The sequence below is a fragment of the Erithacus rubecula genome (assembly GCF_903797595.1).
Source record: "Erithacus rubecula genome assembly, chromosome: 6".
Taxonomy (NCBI): domain Eukaryota; kingdom Metazoa; phylum Chordata; class Aves; order Passeriformes; family Muscicapidae; genus Erithacus; species Erithacus rubecula.
In genome coordinates, this window is record NC_136688.1 from 577,441 (window position 1) to 597,089 (window position 19,649).

The 19,649-nt window shown below is 36.5% G+C and overlaps 1 protein-coding gene across 2 annotated transcripts in view; it reads right to left on the reverse strand.

The window, feature by feature from the left end:
- Nucleotides 1–967: 967 nt before the first annotated feature.
- The window catches only part of PDHX (pyruvate dehydrogenase complex component X), a 33,467-nt gene continuing 14,785 nt past the window's right edge, over nt 968–19,649 (reverse strand). For both annotated transcript variants that reach the window (XM_079308381.1, XM_079308382.1), the window contains exons 5-11: nt 19,057–19,155; nt 14,760–14,931; nt 13,136–13,283; nt 10,951–11,009; nt 8,249–8,407; nt 6,044–6,108; nt 968–4,783 (exon numbers count right to left, since the gene is read on the reverse strand). In XM_079308381.1, the coding sequence (XP_079164507.1) occupies nt 4,519–4,783; nt 6,044–6,108; nt 8,249–8,407; nt 10,951–11,009; nt 13,136–13,283; nt 14,760–14,931; nt 19,057–19,155 (967 nt within the window). In that variant the 3' untranslated portion in view covers nt 968–4,518. The remainder of the gene's footprint in view (nt 4,784–6,043; nt 6,109–8,248; nt 8,408–10,950; nt 11,010–13,135; nt 13,284–14,759; nt 14,932–19,056; nt 19,156–19,649) is intronic.

Below are 19,649 nucleotides of genomic sequence, written 5' to 3' on the forward strand. Positions count from 1 at the left end.
ACAATAGGGATTGTCTTCAAAATTAAAGATGTCTTCCTACCACTGCTTCAAGGCAGTCGTTGGCTAAAGTGCCTCTGCCAACTCAGAGGACACTTAAAATTTAAGCCATGTGAAAAATATTTGAGACAGCCCTGACAGGTGAATTTCAATAATCACTCCTCTAAGAGTATTATTCACTTCAGTAAGAGGGCCTGGACCCTCTGTTTGTGGCCTCTGTCTGCAGCTGTCAGAGAGCATACAAATACATATGGATAGCAGCCAAGAGGGTACCTTAGAGCATTGTTTCAGGTAACTTCACATAGCCAGAAGTGTTTCTTCTGCTCCAGCCTGGGAGTCACTCAGAATCATTAGTCCTTGTTATGAGTTTGAGTAAGACACCTGCTTTGAACACCGTGATAGTTAGAATAGGTTAAAAATACGAATGAACAAAGGAAAGACTCCAAACCTACCTGAAAAAGCTGTAATTCCTCTGTATTTGTCAACAGGGAAATGTATGGTGTTAAAACATCTGATTAATTTCCCTGGGTGCAACCAATTAACTTCTGAATTGACTCCAAAATAACTGCAAATTAGTTCTCTCTCTAAATACTCTTGGGGGAGGGAGGGTGGAATTTGAATGTTACTTTCATTTGAATATGTGCATTGTTTGTATTTTAAAGGAATAGTAAAGGTGCTGTAGAATTCCTTCCTAGTATCCTAGAACGAGCAAGTAACATATTGCACTCAGAATATCAGGTTGAATTCCCACTGTAAGCCAAAAGTTTCAAATTACTGCAATGTAAGAAGAGTTCTTTTCCTGATCAACCCAGGGATCTGTGGTAGTTCCTACTCTCCAGGCAAGAAGGAAGAAACAGCATGTAGCTGTCTGCTGAAACCTCCAGAAAGTCAGTGCATGCTGCTAATGCAGAATGGGACATGACACAGCAAGTAGAAGCATCTGTATGAGCCAACGGCCTCCTCAGATACGTAAGCTTATAATTTATTTGGCAGAGAAGAAATTAAAAGTCTACCAAAGCTACAAAATAAAACATAATTATTTCTGAAAATAGATAACTGAGATAGGAATTAATTGATAGCTAGGTCAATGGAGAATATCCTTCAATTGCTCAGATTCCTGCAAAGTAAAGTGAAAAGTGTGCTGTAATGCACATCACAGACAATGCAAAAAATCATGAAACTGCAGTAGAGATCTGCTGCTCTAACAATTCATTATTCATACAACAGTATGAATAGCAGAAATAAAAATGTTCACAGCTGCCCTTTCTTCCTGTCTAGGTGTAAACCACGAGAGAAACTTGTAAAGTAAAAAAGGGCATCTTCTCTTGTTCTCTTATCTTTTAAGGAGACAAATAGCGGCAGTCGTGAACACAGCATGAATCATTTTCCTTAGTACAGGTACTGAACAAACAGAAATGTCCGTCATTTTCCAGCTGGCTATTTTCTCATGACACAAATATTTAACTTGACAGGTAGGGCCGTTATTATGGAGAAAGGGAAGAACAGTATAGTTATTGTATCTGAACCATTATGTACCCTGCGTGACACTTACAAGTTGAAACAAAATTGACGTAAAAGTAAAGGAGCGCAAACTGAGTTCAAGCAAACAGTGATGGGTTTTGACTGATAAAGATGAAAGATGCAGATTTTGTAAAGTAAACATGTAAAGTAGTCTGTCAAGCTTCCAGTGATTTTCACCCGTTTAATCAACATGTGATTTCACCCAAATCCTAAGTTTCTGTGCTTCTTGGACATGTTTCCACACATCTCTAGCAGGTGACCATGAACATCCTGCTTCACTCAAGCATGACTACAGAGAAAGAAATCCCAAGTTTAAAGTTCAAAACTTATACTAAACTCAAGAACATGTTGAAAGACACTTTCAGTTTATCAGTTTTTTTTCCTGTTAAATCTGTTATAGATGTAACTGCTACACAGGCTTAGAGGAATCTGCTTTCTATGCCTTCAGCATTTTAGAGACAAACAGAATAGAACATCACTGCATATGAGTCAGCAGTATGCCCTGGCAGCCAAAAGGGCCAACTGTATCCTGAGGTGCAGGATACAGCATCAAGCAAGAAGAAAAATTACAGAAATTTTATTTCATAAGGAGTGTATGGCAGGAAAATAAAAATCCCCAGAAGTCCAATATTCTGACGTTGCAACTAGGAATTAAAGTGTGACACACAATTCAAGAATTGCCAACAATCACAAAGCCCAAAATAGTTACCTTTTTTTTTCTTATCATTGCCTCCTGCAATGGGAAATGATACAAAGATAGTAAGTATCCTACAGCCACGCATTTCCAGCACATATTAGTATACTCCATTTTTAAAAAAAATTATTCAAGAAAGTAGATCTCTTCATTGAATTTCTTGTATGTGAAGAATAGGCTGTCAGAAGACATAGAAGACATTTGAAGAAATAAAACACAGAAAGCTAAATTTTTCATCTGTGAAAATTTTACTTTGATGAAAATTTGCTTCAAAAGCAAGCATACCCATTACCAATTATTCACTTTCTGGCAATTTACCCATTGTTCCTATCCCAAATCATCAAGATACCGAATACTTAATCTGTATGGGCAGGTATTTGTTGCCTCACTTCTGCTGAAGTGGTAGATGTTGCCAAAGGGTAGATTTCCTCTGAACTGAGGAGATCTGACTGCTATCACATGTCTGAATTCCACAGATTTCCTTCACAGGCTGATGACTGACAAATTATATCTGCTTCAAGTACCACAGCCGGCAAAGCAGGCAGGTGCAGAAAAACTGCAATTCAAGCTTGTATTAGCCTTGCCCAGTTCTGAAACTCCAAAGGTTTATTGAACCTGGAGAAGCTACCTGGGGCAGCACAATGGATGTGAGCACCCACATGGGTGAGAAGGGACACGCATCACATCCCATCCCATCCTGACATGCAACAGCGCCTTCCAGTGGCTCCGAGGGCGCAGGAAAAGCGGCGGCTCGCGAGAAGGGATCGCATGCAGAACTGCAGCAGCACAGGGGCAGCAGCCATGCAGCCCTCACCTGCAGGAGCAACCCCTAGGGAGGTGGGGAACACAGCACCACTGCAGCTACACCAGCACTACTGAAAAGCAGGAAATCAGATTTATAGCTGGCCTGAAAAATATCCTGGGCAGAGCAGGTGGAGCAAATGATGAGAGCTTCTTATATATTTAAGGACAATATAGAAATTGGTCCTTTTTTTTGACAGTAATACAAGGTTGATAAAACAGCTTTGGAAAAATTGGAAGTCAACCATTTTGAGTTGCAAATGAATCCTCAAGAACTAATTTTTAATATGATTTATCAGTAAAAAAAACTCTTGGAAATACAGAATTGTTATATCCATTCCTGCACAGTAAACTATATCTGGTAATCCAAAATCTCTCCCAACAATGGAACTAATAGCTTGTGAAATTTATGATATCAGAAAAAGGTTAAAAAAGCAAACTCATTTAGCAAAAACTCTCATCTCAGTGTTAAGTAAAGTTTGTCTTGCAAGTAGCTACTTACTTGTTGAGCTGCTGCCATAATTAATTCCTACAAAGCATTAGGAAAAAGCAGTTGCACAAACCAGAAAAAGACAAATTCCCATAAATTCTATTGACAATTTGTATTCTCATGAGGTCCTATAAACACAGTAATTTCATACATTTACATGCAACATGTGATTCCATATTTATATGTAAGAAAGACCTATCTAATTCTGTTAATTTAAAGTTCAGGCCACTGCACTTGAGCCTCCAAGTTATGTTTCAATATACACCAATGATGAAACACTTTCTACTTACATCTACATTCCATCCATGCAAAGAACAGCATTAACCAGCAACTATTCAGTGTGCAAAATTTGACCTTTCATACTGGGACCTCTATGAGAACACTGCTTGCACAATTAAGTTCTGTTTTTTTCAAAACTTAAAGGAGGCTTTTAAGAAAGATTGGAACAAACTTTTTAGCAGGGCCTGTTGCAATAGAAGGGGTAATTTTAAATTGAAAGTGGGCAGATTCAAACTAGATATAAGGAAGATTTTTACAGTGAGGGTTGTATAAAAGACAGAACAAGATGCCCAGAGAGGCAGAAGATCCCCCATCTCTGGAAACATTCAAGGTCAGGGTGGGTGGGGCTCAGAAGACATCCATGTTCATTGCAGGAAAAGCTGGACTACATGACCTTTAAAGGTCCCTTTCAACCCAAATTATTCTATTATTCCCTTTTATATTTTATAAAGTTTTATTGAATTTTTTTACAGATGAGATTGACTTTCCTATGCAAATAAGTATCATTGATACCATATGTTTAAAGAAATGTGGTATGTTAACTTTAAAGTCTTTTAGCTTTACAGTAGGAAACTTGGCTATTACAGAAGACTAAAACCATGAGTGTTTCACATTAATTCATAAATTAAATATCTTAACTGTCCATCTTCAGCTATTGACTCCTCTATACAGAAAACAACCTTAAGCAAATAATAGTTATCTATATTGTCAAAACAGGAAGCAATCTTCACTGGGTTTAATTTAAGGCCAGTCTCATTGGATTCTCTATATTAGCTTTCAAGGTCTCCAGAAACTTTGAAGCCAGTTCATCATCCACCACTCGACCATCACTCGAAAGAGTCACTGTCATGAGTTGATGCTGTTCAAGTTTCTCATTCCCTTCTTCATCTTCCACAATCCTGAGCTCTGGCCTTGCTCGGCCCACAGCAAGGATGCAGGCCTGAGGAGGGTTTATGACTGCTGTGAAACCACTGATGCCAAACATGCCCAGATTGGAGATACTGAACAGAACAGAAAAGAGTTTCAGTAACATCAGAAATTACATCTTCCCTACAAGAAATAATCTATATTCAACAACTACTATGATTTAAATCCCCTCCAAGGCAAAGCTCATTAAGTTAAAAATAGATCTCAACTGTTTTCAGTTGAGCACATTGAGATTCTCAGGGGTTTGGAATTTTTGCAATTAAAAATAATGCACCGTTTGAAAAGTCCCATTTCTTTACAGCAATATATTCTTGCACTGCACACACTAAAGCCAGAAACTAAGCCAGCAAAGGAATGTCTTTAAATATATTTTGCCTGTCCCTATTCCAAGCCAAATGTCTTTTGGACTGAACCTCACAACTGCAAGTTACAATGGCAGCTGCTATCCACTAAGAGATAAAAATTGGGCACCTAAATATCACTCAGGCACATGAAAACATTTCTATCCATGTCACCACCTGTGAAGTGGTATATTGGGAAAGGCCTGGACTCCTCTGTGACAAGCTGCTTATGGAGAAAGTTGGTCCAACATCTTCTCCTTTCTCCTTTCCTTTTGGCAAAGAGTGGAAAAACAATTTAACATTACAGTCCAACCATCAAATGGCACCACTGCCACATTCACCATTACACCACTCCCTAAGTGTCACATCCACCTGCTTTTTGAACACTTCCAGGGATGGTGACTCAACCACTTCCCTGGATAACCTGTTGCAATGCTTGACAATCCATTTCATGAAGGATTTTTTCCTAATATCCAAATTTCCCCTGGTGCAACTTGAGGCCATTTCCTCTCCTCCCATTATACCTGGAAGAAGAGACCAAGCCACACCTCACTACAACTACACTCCTTTCAGGCAGAAAGAGTGAAGAGTGATATGGTCCCCCTTGAGCCTCTTTTTCTTCAGACTAAATAATCCCAGTTCCTTCAGCTGTTCCTCACAAGATTTGTGCTCCAGATCCTTCACCAGCTCCACTGCTCTTCTCTGGACACACTCCAGCACTTCAATGTCTTTCTTGTGGGGATGGAACCCAAACTGAACACAGGAGTCAAGGTGTGGCCTCACCACTGCCAAGTACAGATTAAATGAGCCTGTACCAAGGCAATTGTTTCCCCTGATACAAAACAATCCAGGTTTGACCCTCAGAATCATCACGAGGTTTGATCCTAAACAGAGCAAGATTTTAAGACCAAAGCATTTAAAGAGAGTGGAATAGCTGAGGATAAAACAGTTCTGAACCCATGCTGCATGTACTGAATGCTGCTGAAGTTTTACCTAAAAGATCCACCCTGGTACTCTTCTGGTAACAGTTTTCCATCTCTGGCCTTCTTTGCTAGAGCCTAAAGAAAATGAAAGAAAGAAACAGGCAGAGAAAAGAAAGAAGTTAATGGGTTGTAGTAAGACTAATAATTTCACTAAGACATTTTAAGTACCATACAGACATTAAGTGAGCAAAAATCACCTGCTTACAGATTTAGGGAAGCACCTCAGCAACACTGTTGCTCTATCTGCAATGTTTTGGCAAAGGGACAAGGATGCAAACCTTCATTTTCCCACCAATATTGGCTGTTCAATAAAAGCTATTCTCTCACCTTACAAATATTGCTCCAGTTTTTACAATGGAACCACAATTCTTCCTGGTGGTTTTACATTATCTAGTAAAATATTGTGAGAAATTCACAGTATTTTACCTTCATTTGTTTATAGAAACTGACACGTACCATTTCAGAACCTTCTACCAGATTGAATGAATGCATTTTTCCCAGCTAAACATTGAACTGCCTTTAGAAGGGTGCCTTTAAGGCCACTCCTTCTGTGATCTCCATTTAATTTATGAGACTCTTCTTTAAAATTCAGCAGAAGAAATGTTCAAATACAACCCAAGAAGTTCATACTATGTTCCAAGATAAGATCGCAGAGTTGAACAAAACCTTAAAATTCATAATAAGCATGTCAAAACCACAAGGATACACTGAGCTTTATTTTAGGCTTTTTCTCATCTCTGAATAATTAGTGAAGACAATAGCCATGGGAACAGCATTCACACAACAGGGTCAATATAAGCGTGATGCATTTGTGCAATTGCATTACTTGAATGATGAAAATAGAGTGCCAGGATGCACATGACCTGGAAAGAAGTCAAAACTAACATGCAGCAAAAGGGGATATATAAGCAATTACACAAAGAAAGTGCTTGCCAAACTACAGGAAGACAGACAGAGAAGCAGCTGCAGTTCTAGTGTGTGCCTCCTCCTTGTGAATGTCAGGTATGCATTTATTTCAGTAATTGGGTGAAGAAGTTGAAAAACAAAATGATGTTGGTGTGGACACCTATGTCACACACATTCCACTTGAAAGGCAAGGGGAATGCTCACTATCATGGCCTCACTGAGCATAACACAAGCATCATTTCCACCACAGGAATGGCAGGACATTGATTTGTGGTAAGAGAGGTTTACAATATCACACACAGGTATTGGGGATGATAATGAAAACACAACACTGAACAATGATTTTCCTCTGGTCATTCCATCACTAACCCCACAACAATCTCAGCTGACCTTCCTCCTAAACTGGCTACTAGTGTAAAGAACTGTTTTCACAACACATTCAGCATAAATTAAGCAGTATAAACTGGAAAAAATCTTTAAAACACCCATTTATGGATGTTTTGTGGTATGACCCATCTTTTTCTGCTATAACTTTTTGGCCATTCCCCTCTGTCAACACAGGCTATTATGGTTTCTGTAGTTTTACACAAAAGGCAAGAATTTACAAAGTGCAGTGGTGCTAGCTTGGGTACTGTTTCATGCCCTAGGATCTGCTTCCATTGCATTACTCAGATACTGCAGGCCTTTGATTAGTACTCATTAAATGACAAAAAAAAAAAAAAGGCCTGTGTTGGGACATTTCATCATTCATTCTATTTTTGCCTGCCAAAAACCACTCCTTTATCTGGCAACAATTGCCACTTATCACTGTGACTGGCACCTGGTTTATGCAAAATACTGCTCATTAGTCTGAGGAGTTTAATGTTGCATCCTTAATTCAACTGCATATTGAAAAAAAATTCAGACAGAAATATCTTCCATAATATAAAAGAAAAAGAAGACATGAGAAACTTTCTGGGAAAGGAAAAAGCACAAAAAAACCCCAAAATCTCAAACCCCAAGACTGGAAATACTAATAGAACTAGCATTAAGTAGCCCTTCTCTTGAGGATTAAAGAAATACAATTATATTAAATTGCAAAAGCAGTCTAGCCACCATTCATAATATCATTCATAATGACATTATTGTTGATTAAAAATAAAGAGAGTTGCAAAATTAACAAGAATTTTGAAGTGCAAGTAATGCTGAAACTGCTTTAGATTGACTGCCTTTGTTATTACTGATGTGTATCTGGGTCATGCTACATTTTCTGCTACAGAAAACCATACAGCTGCTCTACTCCTCAGGCTGCTGCACGTTTCAGACCCACCTTTGCAGAGGCAGCAATTTCCTTTATTCCCTTGGCAGCAGCATCTTTTATGATGGGCGTAATGAGCCCTCGGTCGGTTGCCACGGCAATGGAGATGTCGATGGACTGCAGCCGCCTGCAGGCTTCCCCATCCCACCTCACATTCACATCTGGCATTTGCTACAACACACACAGTGATAACAAAATAACAAAAAACAGCTGCTAGAACAGTAACTGTGCAATCAGTTGTTAAGAAAAAGGAAATTCGTGAATTAGCTTGCACTGATTTTATTTATATTTACTTTGTCAAAAAGCGTGGAATGTATGCACCAGAAACTAAAAATGGCAGGACAGACAGAAGTTTGTTTGGTATTGCTAGGGAAAAAAACCAAATTACTACAAATTTCTTCACTGATCCCACCTTATGATGGCCAGCATGTAAAGCTTCAAAGCAGAGCAACGTCTCTCACAAAATAAACCACAGGATGTTGAATTTTAAAGCATGGAAAAGGACATCCTACTATATCTGGCTGCTGTTTCTCACTGGTGTCTCAAGCATGATTCTCAACAAAAAGATATGCTGCAGGTACACTGTTATTCAGATGTTCAGATTTTTTTTCTGGGTCGACTAATTTAAAATTGAGATGTTTACTAATAATTTAATTTAGTTTTGTGAAATGAACAAGGTATTCCAGAAAAAATGTATGGGAGGGACACACTATCAGAAGTGACTCTACTCTCTATCTAAAGTAACTGCACTCCTAGGAAGGAGTGGTGTGATGACACTCTGAGCCCCTATTCTTCAACACCAGAATGCATAGAGTAAAAAGAAAAAAAGTATATAGTATTCTTCTTTGCAAGCTAAATAAACTTCTAGAAGTCCCATAGTTTTCACAGTTGTAAAGTGCCCCCAAGTGGGTGCTGTGCAACTATAACTCCTTACATAAAGGTATTCAAAAGACGTGGTAGGGACATAATTTGTCACTTCAACAATGAAAGATTTTTTTTTTTTTAAAGGACAGCTGCTACAGGAGATGTTGTTACAAGCCCAACTACTTGAGGGTATCAGCCTGGAAGTTTTACTTCCTTCCTCCATTCTTCTCCCTCCTTGTTCCAGAAAGAAGAATGGCTGTACTGGGCTGTCACCTAGTGAGACCAGTGGCACATTTCACAAAATCCTGGTTTGTCAAAAGGCAAGACCAAGCTGAAACACAGAATCCATAACTGGACTTTGTGATATCCTTAGTGAAGGAGAAATTTAGCATGTTCAAGAACCAATACAAGCAGTACCTTGAGGTGTGTGCCAAATAATCATGAACTGTCAAACTAACTGCAGTCAGCTCATTAAAGCAAGAACATATTTTTCATTGTTTAGAAATAAAATAGTAACAAAATATTCTCTGAAGAAAGTTCAGAAAAGAATCAATGAAACTGCCTTGAATTTGAAGATGTATTTGCACCACCCAGTTTCAGGGGGGGAGAGGAAGAGGAAGAAGTGCAATTTCTTTTTTTAAAGCAGCTGTCCACACCTTTTCCTGAAAGCCTGATGAACTTGTCTTCTGATACACTGAATTAAATCTGTTGGGTTTTTTTTTAATGTATTATTTTAATAGTCAAACAAATGCTAGCATAGATGTCTAACAAGGCAATGGCACAGAAGAATTTTATTGATTAGTTCCATATAAACACTATTCTTATTACCCAAAAAACTGACAAATCCCTCAGAAGACAAAACACGAAACCTCTTGCTCCCTGTCTCCTGTTCCTTTCACCTTTCATCCAACACTTACAGAAGTTCATGGTAAACTTTGGGTGTCATCATTTCCTCATAAAAGGTTTCATTAGGCCACTAAAAGAACCTTCTTGTTAAGTACACATCTAACACAAGCAGAGTGCACATATTTAGAGCCTCCTTTTGTTTTTGGCATTAACTTGCAGAGTTTTTTTCCAGTCTAAGTAAGGCCTCAAATTTCTCTCAGGCACTTGCTTAGAAGCCTATTTTCTGTTCAAATTGCAATTATACATTAAGCTATACCTCTTAAAATTAAACATTAATATTTAGTACATGTTCAGCTAGAAATCTTAAGTCTTTTCTAGTCCAGTGTTCTCTCAATTCCACACATCCATAGGAATAGGAATAGTCCCCCAACTTAAACAGAACTTTCTCTCTCTCAACTTTTACATATTTCAAATTATCCTCACAAATGAGAAAAACAGCTCTCACATCCTTTCCAACGTTTTTATATCATCACGAGGCAATCCAGGCAATGAGAATTCCTAGCAAAGAGCAAAGAGTGATTGCCAGAAGAATTTTTATTTCAAAGCAGGTATCACTGAATGTGCCATCAGAATACACCTGAGGTAATAAGGTTGTTGTAAGATTTAGACAAATGTTTGTTCATAACTAAAAGAAATAAGATGTAACTAAGATTAGATTAATGATCTTGACAATGGTTTTAGTCTGCTGACAAAGCAACTACTGCATTTTGCAGATGTTAACTGCAGTAAGTGGATCTTCACTAAGAAGTTCTCATTTTTAAAGTTCACAGCATAGACAGTGAAGAGAATTCACCTGGAAACCTAAGAAAACCTGACAATAAGCAATACAGAATTACCAGCTTTACTGTGATCCCATTCATATCTCCACATAGACTAACAAAATATCTTTGTCTCCTTGGCAGTTTATAATTAAAATATATTTTTAAAGTCAATTATTTTCTTACCTTCAGAGTAACTGCTGTTGCCTTGATAATAAAATCATTTACAGACACTTTAATGTCATCTGCAAAAGCAAACAGAAGAATTAAACCAAAGGATAACAGTCATTGTTTGTAAGATTTGTTTTATCAGTATTTGTGTGATAACAAGATTCCAGTGATTCAGCAGATTTATTTCTTTGAAGCATTAACAGAAAGTCACTTATCTTCAAATTCCAATAGTAAGAGCAAGAAAACTTTTTTCCCCCTTGGGACAAAAAGCATATCCATCAAGAAAAATCTCATGCAGGGACACTCAGGAGAGTTTCAGAAGACTGAAACTGGTAACTAAAATCAGGAGTGAAAGCAAAAGCAGGGATAATAGATACAAAGCAGATTAGGCCATAAGATTACCTTGAAATGCATGACATTTACACAGTATTAAACTCACTATTCTCACAATTAAAAAAAGAAGTACATTACCCTTCCACCACCATCACTACTGTCAGCAAAACTGATCAAGCAGCAAAACTGCTTAATTTTCAGATCTGGTTTATAACATGTAACACACATACTTTTAGGAATATTTTTGCAAGGGAAAATAATTTATAAATAATTATATGAAGTGAAACATTCTTAAGCCATCACAAATTTAAAGGAGTGAACCAAGTATCCACTTACCACATAACTGGCCTGCAACATTTGCCATGATTAGTAATCTATGTATAAGAAGAGAGACAGCATTCCAACAGAACATAATGGAACTTACAGTTACTGTGCTGCACTGACAGAATTTCACAGCAGACAAACCTGTACCTTGGTCATCAAATCTACACTGGTTTCTGTCTACATATCACATTCCTAACCCTTGGCAAAAATGTCACTGTCCAGTAGCAGAGCAAAAATACAGTTAAATGATCCACATCTGATAATATTTTACCCTGCATCACTGAAGTTTATGGTAGTAGAAAATACTGTAAATTCCATCAAAGGAAACAAAAATCTACCAAGACAAGCTTTGCAATTGAATTTCATGAAGACATATGGCATTTCCACCTCTGTATTTAAAGGAAATATTAATTAAGAATCGACAACAACATGAGAGGTGTGAAAAATTTCAAGTGAGTATTCCTAAGATCCTTTTTTGGCTCATCCTTATGAATTGCTGCTATTTAAAGAAAATATCAGCATCAGAATGTCTTTGACATTTACTTTTGAATAAGATACTGTTAGGAAATATAACAGGTAGAAAAACGACTTGGGTACTGTTGCATTAAAAATTAGTGACTCAAAACTCCAGTGGAAGGAGAAGCACTCCTGCATCATCATCTAGGAAATCTGAATATACTGATCAAATTTAATTTTAGACCACACAAACAGATAAACAAGCTTGGGCTAGTCACTAGTACAGAACAGTTGGCCTCAGTTTCTCAATGAGTAAAGCAATAAAAATGTAAATTAAAACTATTATGATGTGTTATTCTGAATGCAGAGCTGACATGGCTTAGTAAAGATACCATTTGAACCTATAAGCTTTCAAACCATGACAGCAATTATGAAGCCTAAAATTATTCATTTTTCATTATTGTGATAATGAGGTAATGAGGAGAAACATCTCAAAGCTGAACTATTGAGAACAAACCACACAAATGGTACCAGAGAAAAGAACAAATGGAAAACCACTATAAAGAATCCTCATGAAACTGACAGCTATTTTCTCATTAATGTCTTCAGTCTTTAGAACTAACCTGTGGTCTTAAAAAAAAAAAAAATAAATAAATAAAGCATAGCAGGGAAAAAAAAACCATCACTCTGTTGTTTCTTCACTCTATAAAATAACAGGCCTTCTGATTTTTTTACCCAAGTCACAGATTTAGTACCAGTCTAGGAGGGGCATGTCTCCATCACCAAACAGAGCATCACCACTTGCTTATGCAGCCTGATCATTGTGGAAAATAAGATTTCAGAGTGATGTGTGAGTTGCCAAAGCAACACCTCTGTCTTCCTGTATCCTGACAAGGATACAATAATTTTCAGGAGCTACAGCTTGAGACCAATATACAGAATACTGAAAAAAAACTTATTTGAATGCATAGTGGTCTACCTATACAAAATCTACACCTTCTGAGAAGGTTTATGCAAACATGAAAAATTACACATTATCATAACCACATTAGTATTACCACCTGTTAAAATACATCAAACTACTAACCTTTGGCCAATTCTTTTCTTAATTTCAAAACAGCATCAATGACACAGTCAGCAGCAGCATATGCATGAGGTATGGTGGTTTTAGACTCTGTTAATCTCTTAGCAATAACTCTTCGGATGTTGCTAGCTGGGATTTCTGTGAATGTACCCTGGAAGAAATCACATGCTGTGTATTAATGTCAGGACAGCAAACACACCTCCCTTTGCTGAAAGTGCTCCAGCATTTATGCATTTTCATCAGACTCCTGCCCATGTCAACTATCCCCTAGGTATCCAATGATACATTCCAGCTACATTCCAACATTCAATGAATATGACAAAGACCATTGAGTGATCTAGTCTATTCCTATTAGCTGGAATCAACACAACAGGTTTTACAGAATAATTCCATTTTACAGTATAGAATTAACCTTGCTTAAAAAAAAAAAAAAATCCAAATATTGAAGCATTTATTTTCAGCCAGAGTACATAAGCACTATTCCATCTTCCAGGCTTGGCATATTGCTCAGATTATGCTTTGCTCCATTTAAATTATAAAAGAACTTTTCCTCAAACTACTGCTTTTTCAATTCCCTGTGTAGTTCCTTAAGACAGGCTTTACTGCATCTTTTCTGCTATTCTTCTCCCTCCTTTAGATATATCCAATAATGTTTCAATGGCCAACTTCTTCCTAGAAGCAGGTCTACTTGCAAGAAATCTCTTAAAATATTAGTGACTACAGAAAACAAGAAGATAAATGATTCTGTAAAACATTATTTTATATACTTAATCATTAGTACATATCCCTTGAATATATAAGGATCCATAGAATCCTTAGTACATATTCAATACTACTCAACATTCAATAAATTCTAATATGTACGTTTTGGGGCAATCATAGAAATGTTTTATGCTGCAATGGACCTAAGTCTGAGCTTTTGAGTTCTTTGTTTGGCTCTTTATACAGAGAAAAAAAAAAAAAAAAAAAAAAAAAAAAAAAAAAAAAAAAAAAAAAAAAAACCCCAAAAAACCACCCCAGCATTTTCTGAGTATTGTTAACTGTAGCTACAATGAAAACTTTAGCCTAAAAAGATATACCAAATGTAGTTTTAGGGTCAGAAAATGTTTTTCATAAAAGCTTTTCAATTTCTACTAATGTATATTTCATCTGGCACATTTATTCTTTTTTTTTTTTTTTCTGGTATTCCTAACATTTCAATTTAACATAGAAACTTATTTAGGTTGTACAGTTTGCACAATTACTCTCCAAGGCAACCAAGATGCCTTTTCCTCCTTCAATTCTTGACAACTCATTAGTGGATGCTTACATCTTGCAGGAAAGCAAACAAATCAAGTACAGTAAAAATAAATCATCATTCTAGTTTCTCCAAGGCCTGCAATATAAGTTTTTTCATCACTTCGATTTGCAAGCTACACAAAATAGTATGCAGACCATAATTTCAAGGATTTCAGAGTTTTAATTACATTGCCTTAGAATCACTGAAGCATATTAAAAAGCCCATCACTGAGCTTGACATCTGCGTGCCTCAGTTTCCCTCCTCTCTGCAGATCTCAATGAGAGAGCCACTGAAGCAGCTGTTGCCCACGCAGCTGCAGCAATGCTGAAACCTTAGCAGAAGAGTTACCGGTGCAGCAGGCTGTCCTGGTGTGGAAACTGGAGGAACTGCTGGCCTTGCATAAGAAGTCACGGCTGTTGCTTGTGAAGGAGAAGGCACTGCAGCAGGAGCTGGAGAAACCATAGGTTTCAATTCACTGGGTTTACCTTTCTGCTTCTCTTGCAGAAGTTTGAGAGCATCTCTGGTGATTAAACACAGTGAAATATTGACAATAAAGAAATTATTTAACAATTACCTAAGTATTACTATTCCATCACTCATTCTATTTAATTAGCCATTTCTGTACATTTGAATTTCTATTGTCAAATCAAACATTAAGAAGGTGATTATTATTACAGGATATTAATTTTGTGTTGCCTTTGTGGTATCTTTTTAGTAAATCCACATTAACTTCCATGGATAAAGGGCCTGAATATGCAGTAACAGAAAATATTTGTCTTAGAGCAGCATAACAATCATCATCAATAACTGTAAGCATGCAAAGTGATTTTTGAATTGCACTAACAATTCTTCTGAATAAAAGAGTACATTTATTCAGTCCATAAAGCCTCAAGTAAAAGCTGTTTCATCTGTTATGTTGGTAATAATCTGAATTTAAAATGTGCTAGAAAATTGGTGTGCCAGTACAAAGTAACTCACAAATTCTGTCAAAGATTGTACCTTGTTTCTACTCATCAAAATCTCAGGACATTATGCATTTTTAGTTCTTCCTAAAAAATAGCACTTCAGAAACAAGAATTAAAAATTGGAAAGCTCTACATAATGCCCTTTGCCATTGCTGACTTGCTTTAATTTATTTTTACCTTCAATACATACTTCAACAAATGATATCAAAAAAAGTGAATGAGCTGAAAATAAAACTTTTTCTAATTAAAAGCTGTTACTTGTTTTCCCAAATTAACATGCTAGTCAAAATTTGTTTTAACATTAAGTGTTTAGTATTTGACACAACTGCTGTACTGGGGAAAAAATACTTATGATAGAATGAAAATCATTCCCTACCATGACAATTTGAGACATAAAAAGTAACTGCATGACATAATGCAAGCTTTAGGTTAATATATTAGAAGCTACCAAAATTTTGTTAAGGGTTTTTTCACTTGGCAGTCATAGGAGAGACCATCTGGTTTTGATGGTTTTTAGTGTGTTAATTGGAAAATATAGTGCCAAAATTAAGCTTATTTTCAGATTAATAGATTCACTCAAGACTTTCTGAAACTAACTTGTATTGTACAAAGGATACTTATATAAAAATTAAAGTTCACATATATTTGTTATACATACATATGAAGAGAGATTCCCCCCATAAATTCCAAATTATTTAACTGGTTAAGAAAAACAGGTACAGCAATATTATGACTGTCATGGCTGCAATACTGCAAGCCTGAATATAAGGAGAGTTAGAAGAAGCATCAAAGCAAAAAAATTAAACAGGTTTAAGTACAAGTCAGGTAGATATATATTTTATTACAACTGGAACAGGAAGGGTTGGTCACATCTTTCCAACAACTCTGAAAGTTCTATCAACATAGGTCAGTAACAGAGAAAGAAGAGAGGTAACAAACATGAAAGAACAGCCTGCTTTGCACAAAAGATATGGGAGTTTAGTAAACATTTATTAAACAAAAATTTGCCTCACCAGATTCTTATTACTAAAAATATGTAGGTTCTGGCAACTCTGTTACACTTCAGTTTACCACTACTTACAAAAGTGCATAGTCTTTTCATCTCATCACATCTCAGACAAAATCCAAAGAATGACAAAAGCAAACTGGGTATTTTGGGTTTGAAATAGACTTTTCTTGATAGAGACAAGTTAGATCACACAGACACCTAAGAACCCCAAGGATCCAAGAGTGCAACAAGAGATGTATGGATCGGCACAAGTTTCCTGTGGTGGCAGCTAATTTTACTAAATTGTGCCCAACCCCTTTCATATGCTTCATATTCCCCTTTCACATGTTTACACCTTTTTACTCAATTCATACATTTCCTGGAAGAAGGCAAATGGTTACCAGAGATTCAGAGCACATCAGAAACTTCCAGGTATCAGACTTATTGCACTATCATTATAAAAGGAACTCATTCTTCTCACATGGCAGCTCACAAATTGAAGACAGCAGAGATCCCAGGGTCAGTTCATACTCAATACATCCATATGAATTTAATCTCCAGAAAAAACAACACTCCATGTGTGTGCTAAATAGCACTCCATGTATGTGCTGTGCCTTCTCTGCAAGCTGAAAATGCCTGAGCAGCTCAGAGATCCCAAGACACACTAACTTAAAAACAGCTGGGAGCATCATGGCCTCAGAAAAACACTGTTGTCAGTAACCAGCCTTTTCATGGCTGCATTTATAAACTCCTAGACCACCATGAAAAAGAATGGGAAAGGGCAGTAGTAGTAGCTGAAACAATCAATTTTAATATAGCCCTCCCCAGCAGTGTCTGAGCTGATGAGTAGAAACAAGGTACGATCTTTGACAGAATTTGTGAGTTTGTACTGGCACACCAATTTTCTAGCACATTTTTGAAGAAAGTTGTGTTAAGTTATATAAGAGGATATCACTTAGAAATAACAAATAAAAAACTCCTGCTCATCCATTAAAAAAAAAATCACAGACAAAACCAACAACAACAAAACAGGCAGGAAAAAGACAACTGTAATTCAACCTTCAATAGACACATAAGAAAAATATAAATAAACACAAGTACACAGATAAAGTGTTGGCCTACTAAGGGAGGGGGTCATGACAGAGAATGCCAGTAGAGTGGAAGTTCCAACTGCAGTTGCAAGTTTTACAGTGAATTAAATTTAAAGATAGAAAGCTGGGGAAAGAATCTTGCTTGCTTACGTAAGACACTATCTTTCATTTTTGTAATCTGGTGAGTGCAGCAAAGGAAATATTTCCCTGAATATCTGCAGCAGCTCTCTATAAAAATCTGCATATTTCATTTCAAACTGAATATAATAGCTGAGTCTGTAGGCATCTGAAAGATTAACCCCATTTCAAAAGAATGGTTAAAAAACCCCAGACATTCTTCATCTTAAAATGACATTTCATAGAGAAATCTTTTGTATGAAAAAAAACCCCAGTTTTAAAAAGAAATTATTTAGCTAGATAATTCTCATAACTACAGAAAAATCTTTGCTAGATCTCCATGACAACTAGGAAATGTTAATATGTTAGCTCAAAGTCCTAGAGGGTTTCCACCTGCCATAGCCTCGTTACACACCATAAATTACCATTAGACTTACATAATTAAGAAAGAACTCTCTCTGATGATTTGCTGTTACATAGCACATTCCATCTATTCAATTCCTTATTACATCTCAACTCACCCAAAGGTCATCACAAAAAAAAAAAAGCTTTGAAAAACTGTCTGCACTTTTCTGGCTCCAGTTTCAAGTTACACTGACCTGGTCCTGGATGTCTTTGAATGGAACTAAAATAATAGCAGCCAGCAAACTCTATGTAAGTGAATGATGGTTATCTTGCAAAAGGGAATAATTTTACTGAGAACAAAAATATTTATTTCTGCCAAAATCCTCACTACCAATAACATACATACTCATGTGAAGAGAACACATGATTTCAAGGCTAAATGCACAGCATCTACCACATTTTTTACACTCAACTTTCTCATTTAAAGGCTTGAGTGAGAACCATTCCATTGGAATACTCAAAAAGGTATAAAAAGCCACTAGATCATAACAAACCACAGCTTTGTAAAAAAACATTCTTTAAATCAGATAGGAAAAAAAAAAAAAGGAAGAAAAACAGAATTCTGAAACTTCTTATTACACTTCATTGTTCCTCCCAGCCTAATAAAAATAGGAAAAAAATGAAATCCTGACAGGTTTCAGAACAGAACTGCAGCAAAAAAGAGTAAAAGTATGAACTCCCTGAAGTAAAGGAGTTGAAGAAAATAAGCCACTGATATTTTAGCTCTGTATGTATCGTAGGAAGTAAAATTCTTGAGATCCACAGTGGTAGCTAAAAGTGGTGCTTAGGAGGTAATAGCCCCCATTAGGCTGAGCTGCAGGAATGTGACAGCAGTACCTCATAGATAAGATGGGACTTCAAAAATACAAATATATGTTTTGGTTTTTTTCTAATTAAGGCCTTCTTCAAATACTTCTTAAACCATCCTCCCTATCTTTTCAACAGATTTTTCAAATTCAACTAAATCCATCCATAGCAAAAAATGGAACACAGACATGGCTTTTTTAATAAACCAACTTTATTCTAATGAAGGTTGCTCTAGTATCAAAACTTGTAGGTTTACCAAATGATCTACATACTCTTTAGTGAAGATTCCTCGAGGCCCAGTAGGTGTAACATTGCTTGGATCCAGTCCATGTGTCTCCAGAATGTTGCGAGCTGCAGGACTTAAGCGAACCCTGAAGAAATAAGGGGGAAAAATATAAATTATTTAAATAGTAAGATTATCTTCTTTCATTAATGTACATCACAAACTACATTTCTCTCTGATCAACTACAAAGCACGGTACATTGGTACAGAGTACCCAGTGCATCTTAATATTATTTGCTTTCTGAAATGAGAAAAGCCAACATCTAGAGAAATTGTTTTATAATTCTTAGATACAAAGCAACTACGCACTCATTAAAAAATAAATACTTGGTTTCAAGTCTTTCTATAAAATCTCCTATTCATTATTTCCTAATTGAGACTGCATTTGCATCACATTGAATTTTAAGAATGGTCCATTAAGCCCTTGCCAAAAAACTCCCTTGTCATAAATAATCATTTGGTTCCAAACATGCTGATACATCTCTAACAGTGAAACAGCACTTCTGATGTTCTTAGGTACTAAAATGAAAGACATAATCCTTTCAAGGATCCTTTTGTGGATCATCCTCCTACCACAGGTAA